The sequence below is a fragment of the Odocoileus virginianus genome, chromosome 22, assembly GCF_023699985.2.
Source record: "Odocoileus virginianus isolate 20LAN1187 ecotype Illinois chromosome 22, Ovbor_1.2, whole genome shotgun sequence".
Classification (NCBI taxonomy): domain Eukaryota; kingdom Metazoa; phylum Chordata; class Mammalia; order Artiodactyla; family Cervidae; genus Odocoileus; species Odocoileus virginianus.
Window position 1 is genome coordinate 16708325 of NC_069695.1, and position 14044 is coordinate 16722368.

General features: G+C 41.0%; 1 protein-coding gene across 1 annotated transcript in view; it reads right to left on the reverse strand.

Annotated features, from left to right (window-relative positions):
- The window catches only part of RALBP1 (ralA binding protein 1), a 41361-nt gene that overhangs the window by 7443 nt on the left and 19874 nt on the right, over positions 1-14044 (reverse strand). The window contains exons 2-6 of the mRNA XM_070452658.1: positions 11385-11681; positions 9554-10012; positions 5857-6206; positions 4342-4503; positions 3208-3339 (exon numbers count right to left, since the gene is read on the reverse strand). Coding sequence (XP_070308759.1) covers positions 3208-3339; positions 4342-4503; positions 5857-6206; positions 9554-10012; positions 11385-11628 — 1347 coding nt within the window. The 5' untranslated portion in view covers positions 11629-11681. The remainder of the gene's footprint in view (positions 1-3207; positions 3340-4341; positions 4504-5856; positions 6207-9553; positions 10013-11384; positions 11682-14044) is intronic.

Below are 14044 nucleotides of genomic sequence, written 5' to 3' on the forward strand. Positions count from 1 at the left end.
ACTCAATAACAAAAAAAACACAAAAATCCAATTGAAAAATGGGCAAAAGACCCAAATAGACATTTCTCCAAAGAAGACATACAGATGGCCAACAAGCAAATGAAATCATCATTGCTAATTATTAGAGAAATGCAAATCAAAACTACAATGAGGTATCACCTCATACTGGTTAGCATGGCCATCATTAAAAAGTCTACAAATAATAAATGCTGGAGAGGGTGTGGAGAAAAGGGAACCTTCTCACACTGTTGGTGGGAATTTAAGTTGGTATAGTCACAATGGAAAACAGTATGGAGGTTCCTCAAAATACCAAAAAAGAGTTGTCATACAATCCAGTAAGCCCACTCCTGGGCCTATATCCAGATAAATCTATAATTCACAAAGATACATGCACCCCTAATGTTCACAGCAACACTACTCACAACAGCCAAGACATGGGAACCACCTAAATGGCCACTGACAGGTGAATAAAGAAGATATATATCCACATATCTATATATAAACACATATACAATGGAACACTATTCAGCCATTTAAAAGCAGTAACGCCATTTGCACCAACATAGATGCAACTAGAAATGATCATACTAAGCAAAGTCAGTCCCCTTATACATGGAATCTAAAATGACTTGAACTTATTTATGAAACAGCAAAAGACCCACAGATACAGAGAACAGACCTGTGGTTGCCAAGGGAATGGGAGCACGAGGGAGGAATAGGGGTTAGCAGGGTTAGCAGGGTTAGCAGGAATAGCAGGTTAGCAGCTGCGAAGCTGGGGTTAGCAGATGCCAACTATTACATGCACGATGGATGAACAACAAGGTCCTACTGTACAGCACAGGGAACTCTATTCAATATCCTTTGAAAATCCATAATGTAGAAGAATATGAAAAAGAATGTGTATCTGTGTGTGCATGGCTGATTCACTTTGCTGTAATTAAAACAACACTAAATCAACTATACTTCAATTAAAAAAAAATAACCACCTAAGTCAAAGTCAGTAAGATCTTCTCTGGTTTATTAAGTCTTAGTCTATGATTCATTAAGCACTAATTTCTAAACATGTTGTGTGGAAAGGGGGAAAAAAAGTTCTCTTTTTTGGCATATAGATATCCAATTGTTACAGCACCATTTGTTGAAAAGAAAAAACTTCCTAAGTCAATTGTCTTAGTATCTTTGTTGAAAATTACCCGCCCATACATGTGTTGGTCTGTTTCTGGACTTTCTATTCTGTATGCCCATCCTTATTGAATACTGACTGTCTTGATCACTGTAGCTTTACAGAAAATCTTCATCAGGTGGTGTGAATCTTCCAATGTAGTCCTTTTTCAAAATGGTTTCGACTATTCTAGATCATTTATATTTCCACATAGGTTTTTTTTCCACAGAGATTTTAGAAAAGTTTATTAATTTCTACCAAAATCACCTGTTTAAATTTTGATTGAAATTGAATCCACAGATCAACTTGGAAAACCTAACATCTTAACAATATTATGATATAAACATATTTCTAAATCATTTATGTCTTCTTTTTTTAGGTGCACTATCCAATAATTCACTGCAAACATACAGAAATACAACAGACATGTATATCTGATCTTGTATGTTAGAGCATTGCTAAACTCACATATTCAATTTTGTATAGATTCCTTAAGATTTTATACAGAGATGATCACATGATCTGTGTATAAAGACTAATTTCTCTCCAATCCATATGCCTTTTTTTCTTGTTTCGCTGCACTGGCTAAACCACCCTCCAGTACAACGTTGAACAGAAGCAGTAAAAGCAGAAATCCTTGCTCCTATACCCAATCAATCCCAGAAGAAAATATTCAGACTTTTACCATGAAGTACAATGTAAATCACAGGTTTTTTCCTGTAAATGCTGTTTATCAGGCTGAAAAGTTTTTATCAAGAAATAAATGTCAAATTTTGCCACACACTTTTTCTGCATCTACTGATATGATCTTATCATTTTTCTTATTTTTAGTCTGTTAATATAATGAATCTTTAAAAGTCACTTATTCCTCAAAGTTGAAATCGACTTGATAGAACCTTTGCCGCATTCTGTGAATTAATAAGCAGACATGAAGACAGCTTCAAGAAACTAGCAAAGCAGAGGTAAGCCATTCCATTCTGTCCTGGCTCTGGTTTGTTACATCACAGCTCCTTTATCTAAGAGGGGTGCAGAAGCAAGAGAAAGAAAGTCGCACCCACATGGGTCAAGACCCCGTGTTAAAGGCTGATGGGTGACACCGCACGGTGGACAATGACCACACGAGGCCTGGTGGGTCTGTCGCTAAAACCTGATTTCAGGCCAAATCATGAAGGGAGTAATTTAAAACAGGCACTGTAAGCAAAAGAGAGACAATCTGGTAAGCAGGGGGAAAAGGAGATAGAAAAATGCACAGAGGGCGTCTGCCAGTCCTAGAGTGCAGGGCAGACATCTCGTCGCTGCCTCCTCTCTGACAGACACTGCCACGTCCATGCAAACCACCAGCCCTCAAGCCATAGAGGACTGCCCTGTCTGGTCTCTCAGCAGAACCACAACTGCGACCACCACAGACCACATGGTCCCAGTCTGACAAATGCCAACTTGTGTCCCTTGAAAGTGCTTTTGGACCCTGTATTGACTCTGCACGTGGGTGTAGGAGGGGCCAGAGATGTGGGACCTCAACCTCAGACTGGCTGGGACACTCACAGAGTCCCAGCGCCCAGCAACACACTGAGCCAGAGGGAGACCAACAGTCTGGCTTGCAAACCCCAAGTTCATCAGGCAGAACATGTCACCTGCTTGTTTCCAGGAAAAGAAAACCCCTCCTGACCTTCGGTACCTCCATGTGTAAGGCCTCCAATTCCCCAGGAGCCTTTGAAATGTATCACCACTGGACTGCTTCTCACCCTGGAAACCTGTTTACAGGTCCAACCAAGCCGGAAACAACAAAACTGGTATCTTTTAGTCAAACAGTTTAATTCAAAAACTCAACTTCCTAAATTAAAGGGAGCACTTCCCTGATACCAAGCTGAAGGATCAATAATGCAGAACTGGAAACGTGTGAACAAATCTCCCACCAGGGAACTTCCCTTCAAAAGGGATTTGTTGTCATACATTAAAAAAATAACTTAGAATGGTATATAAAAGATTTCAGCACAGTCTTTTTACATTTCATTATAAACATGATATACTAAAATAATACATTTACTCACTTGTCTTTTCGCTTCTCTCAGTTTTCTCTTGAGGGCTGTCAGAATTCTTTGTACTTCCCATAATCTCTCCTCTTTTGATAAATCCTTAATCCCGCCCTGTAGATCTCGATGTAAACAATTCAAAAGAAACTCCTAGGAAGTAATACACCACACACTGAATAGGATATCACGTCTTATCATCTTAAAGCCACATGCCATTTCTAAGACTGACTACTTTTCAGTCATCATTAAAGAAATGACATAATGGCACAGATTGTGTTTTCAAGGCTATGACTGAAAAATCCTCCTTAGCTTTTCTGCCTGAGCACTAGGTTCTAAACCATCAGCACACATTGGTTCCCAGTCATCAATTCACATTCCCTTCCCCCAACATGTCAACTATTAAGAAGGAACTTGGAGATGACAGGGGAGAAAAGTGAGCAGGGATCTGATGTGTTACATGCAAACAAAAGATGTAATAATAATCAAATGTAAGCAAATGTCTTAGTTTTGAGTTTCTTACTGGGCTTGCCAAGCACACACAACTGACCAGCGCTATTTGAGAAGGACAGTGGGAAAGCACAGATCTGGGGTCAAATCCTGGTTGTACAACTTGGTAATAACCAGGTGACACACAGTAAGTTATTTACCTCTGCCAACTTTCATTATTCTCATCTGTAAAATAAAGCCGATAAAAGCAGCTTTGTCCAGATAAGGGAACATTTTTGGACTGCATGCAACATACCTGGCACCTTGCTGAACATTTTTAACACATTACTTCATTTAAGGTCATCTTCAGATCAAACCTAGGAGAGCACTCACTTTTAAATGCAATCCCAAAGCCTTAAGGAGGTTAAGCAATGTGCCTAATTCAGTCAGTCAGGAGCAGAGCAAGAATTTCAAGTCAGGTCTTTTGACTTCCAAACCTGTGCTGTGTACCATGATATCCTGACTTAATGAGCATGAATCAGCACCAAGGGAAGTTCTGGCCTTGGTGTGCCATGAAGAGTGTGCCCAAAAGCTACATAAACACAGGAAGTACTCAAGGACCAGGGACTCATGGGCCATCAGCACCCCAGTCTCCCTCAGGGCCTGGGCGAGGGCAGCTTGGAGGCCAGAGGGCGGGCTCAGGTGCCGGAGGGCGGGCGCACACACCTGTCTCCGGATCTCCTCCTTGATGCTCTCCTGGGTCTCAGGCAGTATGGGCATCGTGGCCATGTTAGACCATCGCAGGGGCTTCGTCACTTGCTTCAGTGTCACATTTCCAAAGAGCTCTTGCACGTGTGTGAAAAATACGTAGAGAACACGATTGCTAATCTAAAAAAACAAAAAAGGATTTGCAAGAAAAACATTAAATTCATTTCATTTATGTCTATTGCCTAAGTACCTCCTTTAATCCTCAGGCGTCACAGGACATGCTTTGCTACTTAATGGCCAATTTAAAGAAGAAAATGAGAAAGTACAGGTTAAGTGGTAGACTCAGCACTATAAGGGACTGGGGGAAAAGCCAAGAAAGGGACACAGAGGCTGATTACCATTGATTCATTCTGTTTTAGCACTAGAGAATTAACTGATTTTTTAAAGCCTATGTTCTCTATTTTCCAGTTACTATGAGGCATTCTAACACACACGACTGGATCAACTGAGGAACAGGGGAGCCTGTACAGAGCTGGGCTGAACACGGGAGCCCCCACTCCAGGGACAAACACCTTCCAGGAAGCTCCAAAGCTCAGACGCTAAGACAGCAGGATGTCAGGTGGCTAAATAGCTAGTAAAAGAAACTGTTTCCTACCTAAAACTTACTCGGACAACGCACCTGCATTTTCTGTGACACCATAATCCCTATTATAGAAATACTAAGTAATAATGTAATATTTACCAAATTCTGAAAACTTGACAGGAAATTTAAGAAACATCTTGTTCTAAGCTATAAGCAATGAGCAATGAAGGAATCTTCAGTGAAAGAAAATACACTGTTATATGTGACAGTGACCAATAATAACCTGGCGTATTTGCCAAGAGGGCTTAAAACAAAAACTATAACCCCTCTCATTATTCTATACTCTGTTTCAGGCCTGAGTGAAATATCAGTAACTCCAATAAAGGCACTCACACACACTATGCCAGCACCAAGTGAGCAGCAGGAAACGAAGACCAGGAATTTACGTTATAAAGAATCACCACCCACCTCCTTGAAATGCCTCCCCAGGTTAAGATTCTATAAAATACTTTATATAACATTCATGACTGAAACCCTCAAGTTAAAACCCTGACCAAATGAATGTTAGGCTCCCTTGGGCCTGAGTCTGTATGTCTGTGTGACATGATTGAGCAGTAATGCTATTTGATGGAGTAACTGAAATCTTTAAAACTCTGCAGATGAACTGGGACTGCAGGTACCCTGGCTCCTGCTGCACTAAGGACAGGTCACTGTCAATAGGAGCTGCTTACAGACCTACACCCAAACCTGGACAATACTCAGATTTCACAGGCACAACATGCTCACCGCCTTCCATGTCAACACCGTCCACATTGTGAAAGAAAACAGCAACACTCAGGGCAAGCCCTTGCCCGCTGTCCCTGGCCCACTGCTTGGTGTATGACTCAGCAACAGGAAGCGCCCTCGCCCCAACCCCAAGGGCCCACACATGTGCCAGGAAGGCCGTGTACCTGCACAGTGGGGCTGAGCACTATAGAAATGTTCTGGATGTTCATTTTCGTTTCCAGTTCCTTGGCAATAACATGGTCCATGTGCACAATGAGCCAGGAGATGAGAAGGCGGCTGCACTCGGGCAGCTCGTCCAGCAGGCGCTGGAACTCCTGCACCTTCTCGGCCTCCGAGCTCCGGCCACACGCCTCCTCGAAGCGAGGCAGGAGCTCCTTGGTCAGCAGATTCTCAGGCAGGTCCCGCAGGTACTGCTTCAGCAAACTGGCCACCGTGTTCGGCTCATACTCTTCCAAGTTTGGAGACTCCTCTCTGTCATAGGCTGCTTTCAGCTCGTCCACCTTGGATTTAATTCCTGAGAACATTCAAATTCAGAACAAAAAAAAGTATCAAGAAAAAAAAAATCAAACACACAGCTTTCTTCCCCAGCATGCCCACCATCACCCCTGGGGGAGATGGGAAAAGAGCCAACCTGGCATGTTAACTGTTTGTCTGCATATTGTTCACACAATTCCTCCGTAAATAAGATAGAAGACTATACTCGGAAGACGAATTTAGCCAAACGCTAAATGATAATGGAAAAACAATATTCAGAACAAATATCACAGCAAACACAGAAACACTAAGCAAATACGCCAATCGATTCAGGGAAAATATGTTTTTAAAGATTAAGTAGGCAAAAGTTAAACTACAATTCAAGCATAAGCCTTCCTCTACATGAGTGGCCAACTGCTTTTTCTAACCAGTCACAAGACTAACCATATAAAATACAACTCAGTACACAAAAGCACGCTGCAATGGGTGAGTACTTTTTTATAACCAAAAATTGTATCAAATGGAAAAGGTGAGCTTACCATCTAAACAAACTGTTTGAAAATTATTCCCCAATAAATAATACCCATTTAATTCCTAAGTTTAAATTCTTTACATGTTTTCTTAATCTGAAACAAGGCTAGAACCAAAAAAAAGTGAAAACTGGGTTACTAAAATCAAATTGTTTTGCTTTTCTTACTGGTCAGAAAGAAACACACATAAATGTTTTTCAGACACTAAGTATGTAAGTCTTGACTCCAATCTGCATTTAAGACAGAATTCAGTGACACGGACTACTCGCTCATGATAACACAAGATAGCTTCCGCCGTCTTCAATACTTGAAACTTCAGACTAACGTGTGACGCTATACACAACAGAATACCACTCAGCTATTAAAATAAAAGCATGAAATCCTGCCACTGGCAACAGCATGGCTCCACCTGGAGGGTGCTGCTACATGAAATAAGTCGGAGAAAGACCAGTACTTCCTTTATGGAATCTAAGCAAATAAAGCAGTGAATGTACCAGAAAAGAAACAGACTCAGACATAGAGAACAAGTCAGTGGTGACCAGAGGAGAGATGAGTGAGGGCTAAGCTAGAGGGAGGGAACTAAGAGGTACAAGCTACCATGCACAAAATAAACACACTCCACAGTACAGCACAGAGAATACAGCCAATCTTTCAAAATAACTATAAATGGAGTGTAATCTTTAAAAATAGTGAATCACTGTGTCATATCTCTGAAACTTATAGAATACTGTACATCAACTATACTTCAATTAAAAAAAAAAACTTTAGGCCAGTTATTAAAAACAAGCCATGAACTGAGGCTGACATTGTAATGGTAAACATTATAAAACCTTTTAATGGCATCACAATAAATCAGTAACTTAATCCAGCACTGACAAAATAAAACCAGCAATTCCAAATAGGAAAATAATAATATAGATTTTATTTTGCTACAAGCTTCATTTTGAGGTGGAAAAATTAGAAAATAATTCCTATTTTCTTACTTTTCTGAATAGAACATGGTGAGTGCTAACTTCAATTGAAATTCCTCACGACCTCCTCTCTCTCTCATGAACACCTTGTAGATATGTAATTTTGCCCCAGCAGTGCCTGCCCAGAAAATGGCACAAGTGAACAATTAGCATATGTGTTTGGTCTGTTACTTGGAAATTGTTACCAAAATGCTTTCCTTTTAAAAACTGAACACTTCAAAGTCCCAGATACAGAAAAAGCAGATGAAAATAGATTAGTTTTAAAACTCGAACTTGGAGATGAATAAGTGCAAATCAAAGTTCTCCATGAGAAAGCGATACTACTAGTATTCAAAAAGCAAAAGTCACAGGCACAGTTCTGCAGTCCAGAATGCTAAATGCAGTGTTCTGCCAGAGCCTCACAAATAAATACAAAACTGATCAAAGAGGGTGCTCATTCTCAAGGAGCCAAGGACCAGGGGAGCAGTTCAGTGTTTAATAGAGAAGACATTCCACACCTCCATCTCCAAAAGAATACAAACATAAAAAATCAGGACAAAGTCCAAAGAATCCTCTGAACAACGCTATAGGAACCTTCAGAGAAGCTTTCACCTAAAATGAAATTTCCTCATGCCTATCAAAATCATGAGCGAGAAGCAGCTATGTTAGTATCATGTAGATCTTTAAAAATCCATCATTAATTTTTCTTAAAAGGCAAGTTTTACATTCAGTTAAATGTGTTTATTTTATGTAACTAAGAAGTCATAAGTTAAAATTCAGTGCCTAATTCATTTTCTTATTTTTTTTTCCATTTATTTTTATTAGTTGGAGGCTAATTACTTTACATCAATGCAGTGGTTTTTGTCATATACTGAAATGAATTAGCCATGGATTTACATGTATTCCCCATCCCGGTCCCCCCTCCCACCTCCCTCATTTACTTATTTTCTATAAAATAGCAGCTTATTAGCCAAAAGACTCTTAAATGACACGTTATCTGTAGGCTACGTAAAGGTCTCCCCAGTTATCAAACATGCCTGCCCTTTCTTAACAAAGAAAGGGCATATCAAATCTACCTTCAAGAAATGTGCATGAACCAATTAAATAGAAAAACTAAATCTAGTCTCTTTATTCTAAATGTATATGATCTAACTAATCATGAATATGCATGAGCAATGATGCATGTTACAGCCTCAGTCATGGGAAGGTGATGAGCGACAGCACGGATGTCGCACAGGTAGGACTTGCATCCTGCACCAACACCAAAGCCACACCGCTTTGGAAGAACAGAGTCTCAATTTTGGACCACACGTGTCTTGCCTGACTTTAGACACCCAATAGGAATCACACTCCTGCCAAGTATGAGATGTAAGTTTTCACACACATAGAATGTAGGAAAATGGAACCTAGACTTCACTAACGTCATGTCAGAGCCACACCTGATCTAGAGGAATCCACCCCTGGGGTCTAAACACTTAGCAAGAACAGTCCATCCCTCAGATAAACTGAGGAAATATTTACATGACAGTGTCAGTCACTGTGTCTTGTGGCCAAGACACATCCTGAACCCAGACGCCAGACGTCCTTCCTCCCCGCTGACCTCCTCCCAGCACCCAGACTCTTGGGGGCACACAGGTGAGGGGTGCTGCCCACATGCGCCAGTCGCTGCACAATGAACCCATTGTGAATCCTCCTAATGGGGGCGTGGGGATCAAGTAAAAAAGGCAGCACGCGCATACACATGCACATACACACATGGACACAGCGTGGGGGCCTTTGTTCAACTGGAAGGACCAAGGACATGAATGAGGCTTAGGACCCATGTCACAATCTTGCTCACAAATATCCTGCTCCTTCCTTTGAGACACGGAAGCAAGCCGACTGGTAGCGACTGGTGCAGCCCTCACCTGACACCCTGTAGATGCCCTCGCACTTCATGCCGTGCTTCTCCACGTAGTCCACGCACTCCCGGAAGACCGCGGGCAGCCGCACGCCGTCATACATCATGGTCCTCTCCACCGCATCAGCCAGTGGGATCCCGAAGATGGGCCTGAGGCTCGGGACGTCCAGCTGAGGCACCTCTGGCTCCTGAATCGGCTTCTTCTTCTTCTTCTTCTCCTTCCACTGTTTAACCACGTCGGCTGCTGTCAAGTCTTTCGACTTCTTCTCTTTATGCTTCTCCTCTTTGTGCTTTTCTTCTTTATGCTTTTCCTCTTTGGGTTTCTCTTTTATTTTAAAATCCTTCTCTTTCTTTTTAGAAAAGCTGGGCTTCTTGAAGACGTGGATGCCCTTGGACCTCTTCATTTTGGAAGGACTTTCGGCTTCATCCCCCGAACTATCTTCCTGAAAGGCAGCATAGCCTTCAGCTGCCAAAGAAACGCAGGGAGCGTGAGTCACAGTCTGCTGAATGTCACACTGTCCATTTTCTATGTTTAAAACAGGACCAAAGGAGAGTCACCTGGCCTTGGCGACCTAGCTTTCCACCTGTGGCCCAGCCCTCCTGTTCTCCCAGCCACTCATCTCAGCTGAAAGGTGGTGTTGTGACATCTCTCAACCACAAGAGGGCAATGTGCCCAGAGATAGTTACCCTTGCAACTGGTTTTATTTTATACATGTATGCAAGAGGAACTTTTACAAACCAAATTACTGTAAATGATCATTTATTATTTCAACTTATTTGGAAAAAAATCACACCATCAGACACAACGTTCCTTCACAGTCAGAAGAACATCCTCTAACCAATACTCCTCTTAGCTTAGGTTCTCCTATTTGGTTCCTGTAATCTGAAGCCGTCTGCAGTCACAACTGGAGATGCAGGACTGTGTAGGTGCTCTTTTCCTCCCCACCGCACCTGGCTCCCCGGTCTCTGGCTGGTAAGTCCCCCCTGGGGCCAGCAGCAGGGACTGAGCCTCCTCTGGGGAGAACCAACCAGGAAACCCCTAACCTCGAGCATCGGCCACGCCCCTGAGTCAGAAGCCTGGGTTTCACACTGACAGCTACTCAGTATCAGAGCTGTCCTAGTTTGGCTTCCTTGTTTTTCGGGTTTTTTTTTAAACACCTAAAACTCTCCTGTTCTTTTCTTTAGTCAAATACCTTACAAGCTAAAATAGAGATTAATAATAGAGATTTTACAATAGAGATTAACAGTTTTGCATAAATTTCCCTCTAGTTAAAATACCACGAACTCCACCAACCAGAATGGCAAAAGAAGAGCATGATATTGGGTGGCCAAAAAGTTCATTTGAGTTTTTCTGTTACATCTTACAGGAAAACCTGAACTTTTTGGCCAACCCAATAATAAAAAGCTATCATTCTCCTTACAGAAAAGGAATCCCATATAGGTGTGTTGTGGCATCTGCTTAAGAAAACAAATACAAAAAGAAAAAAGAAAACAAATACAAAAAGGAAAAAGAAAACAAATACACTTTATTTACCATGTACTCCAACTGGCCTACACAACCTCACCAAGACAGTAAGACTCCATAAGCACAAAATTTCAACATTTACTTTTCATACATTATTTTTAAAAACCAACTTAAGAAACCTCCACCAGAAAACTTTACCACTTCTGGAAATTCAGTACTTTTACTTTCGATAGTAAGACCCTAAAATACAAAAACTGAGACCTTGAAAAGAAAATATAAAACAGGAGTCCCTGGATATAGGATGGCAGGGACACATGACCAGAGCAGAACTATATCAGGACTAAAGCCACAGCACAGAGGGAACGGCACTTACTCCTCTTTTCCTTCTTCTTGAACTTTCCCTTCTTCTTCCCATGGTCCTTCTCATCGTCAGACACTACGTCGGGAGGCTCGTGGAGGCTGTCGTGGGGGGGTGAGGGCTCGCCTGTGCGGTACAGCCCGGGAAACTTGGTGGGGCTGATCTCCTCAGAGCTGGGGGTGCGGGTGAGCCCACTGCCATGCTCCACCCTGCGGTGCTCACTGGGGCTGCTGGTGGGGGGCAGGAAGCACTCAGTCATGCTGCCTCCCTGATGACAGCGAGGAGGGCTTCTCGGTCACCTATCCATCACACCTGCGGGAGACAGAGCATCACGGTCACCTGGTGACCACCAACACCCAGGGGCAGCAGACAGATGCACAGCTCGGCAAACACCCCCTTAAGAACCATTGCTGGTTTTGTCATCGTGAGTTGCATTCGTGCATCACACATGCACATTGGTTCTCAAAAAGCTGAAAGCACTGGATCTTCAAGTGTGAGGAAAATTAACCAAGTGAAAGGACATAGGACATCAAGACAGGACACAGTTTCTCCTAAAAAGAGCCCGCTGCTGAAAGGGGTTTCATTTTGATTGGTATCCAACAGAAAACCTTAATTTTTCTTAAGTTATGACCAAATAACCATGAATAACAAGAAGACTCTTATAAACTATACATGAATAGTTCAGTATCATAAGTAAAATTTACAAAACAGTTAAAGTGACAGAAGTAGTGATTAACACAGTTACAGATCATTAGCTGCAGTTACATACTGCATTAGACAATCCATGTGTTGATACGGCTAACAAAGGAAGAGCCTCATTTGCTCATTCCTAAGCTATACACAAAACAGTTTTGCTAGAATGGACACTACAAAGGACAAATGAGGGTAAATAACAAGGTTCTACTGCACAGTACAGGGACCTGTACACAGTAGCATGTGAGAAACCAGAATGGAAACTATGAAAAAGAACACATGTGTGTGTATATATGTATAACTGAGTCACGGTGCCGCACAGCAATTACTAACACAACATTGTAATCCAGCTATATCTCAATAATAAAATTTTTGAAAGAAATAATAAAAAAGTACAAATATAAGAAAAGTTCAAGATCTGGTCACATTTTTCTTCTTTAAACAATGGTACACAGTTTAAAGTACCATGTTCAAAAGTAAATTGTGTTAGTTCTTAATCCTCTTTAATGTTTTTATAATATTCATTTGAAATACTACCAGAATCACTTGTTTCTCTTTGCACTGACTTAAGGTGATTTTGAAATTTTAAAAACACACAAACACAAGTGATTACTGATAAATCTGACCATAAACAAAGTCAAAAGACAAGCAAATGTAAAAAAAAATGTGTAAATTATGATAGCAAACTTTTCTAAAAAGCAGAGTTCTCACATATCAATGAAAATTTCAACATAGCAAGAATGTGAAGCAGTTCACAGGAAAATGACTAATATCCACATGAAAATAACTATTCAAGTACAATTGCAATTTTAAGAACTTAAGACAGTAAGTTAGAATTTTTATAACATCAGACTGGCAAAGAACAAAAAAGGTCTATAATATACCAGCATACCAAGTGCTGGTAAGGATGTAAATATCCACTAAGGGAGAATTTCCACTAATAGCTGAAGTATGAACCAGCACAGTCTTTTCTGAAAAGCAATTTGGCAAAATCTATCAAAATTTTAAATGTGCTCTCTTTGATCTAAGAACTCCTCTTTTTAGGAACTTATCCTTCAGACATCCTTTCACAAGCATTCAAAGATGTGCACGTGAAAATAATCATTTTAGCATTGTGAAAGCAAAGACAGCAAAATCTAAATGGCTATCAATAAAAGACACATTAAATTAGGCTTGATCCAAATAATGCAATGTAAAGTCACACACAAGCCATCTCTGACATAATTAACCATTGTTAAGTCTCCTAAGTTGTAAAAGAGAAGGGAGAGAAAGATTTTATTTTGAGCCTTACCATGCCCATCTATCACGTTTTTCAAATGAACAGGCCATGTTTTTTTAGTCTCATAAAAATTGTTTTTGACGATATTTAATAGTCTGAGGAAAGCAATTAACAGCACAGTATCAACTTTTAAATACATAAGCACACGAAAAATGTAAGAACAAGGGAACTTTAGTGATAATTATCTCTGAATTATAAGGTTATAAGTGATCTTTTCACTTTTTTGCATTTCATCAGTTTTCTACCAGTACAGTATACACTACTACTTGCCTAAGCAGGAAAAACATTAAACGAAAAATTTCATCAAAGGAACTGTAAGCATCGCTGTCACTCTAATTCTCTGGTTTTACCTCATGAGTCCTGATGTCGGCTTTTTTTTTTTTAAGTACATTCTTTTCTTCCCATAACTGAAGGGATGAGAGTTTAAACGGAGCTAAGATGTCACCTGCTGAAGCTGAAACTCCAGTACTTTGGCCACCTCATGCGAAGCGTTGACTCAATGGAAAAGATCCTGAAGCTGGGAGGGATTGGGGGCAGGAGGAGAAGGGGACGACAGAGGATGAGATGGCTGGATGGCATCACTGACTTTATGGACATGAGTTTGAGTAAACTCCGCAAGTTGGTGATGGACAGGGAGGCCTGGCGTGCTGCGATTCATGGGGTCACAAAGAGTCGGACACAACTGGGCGACTGAACTGAACTG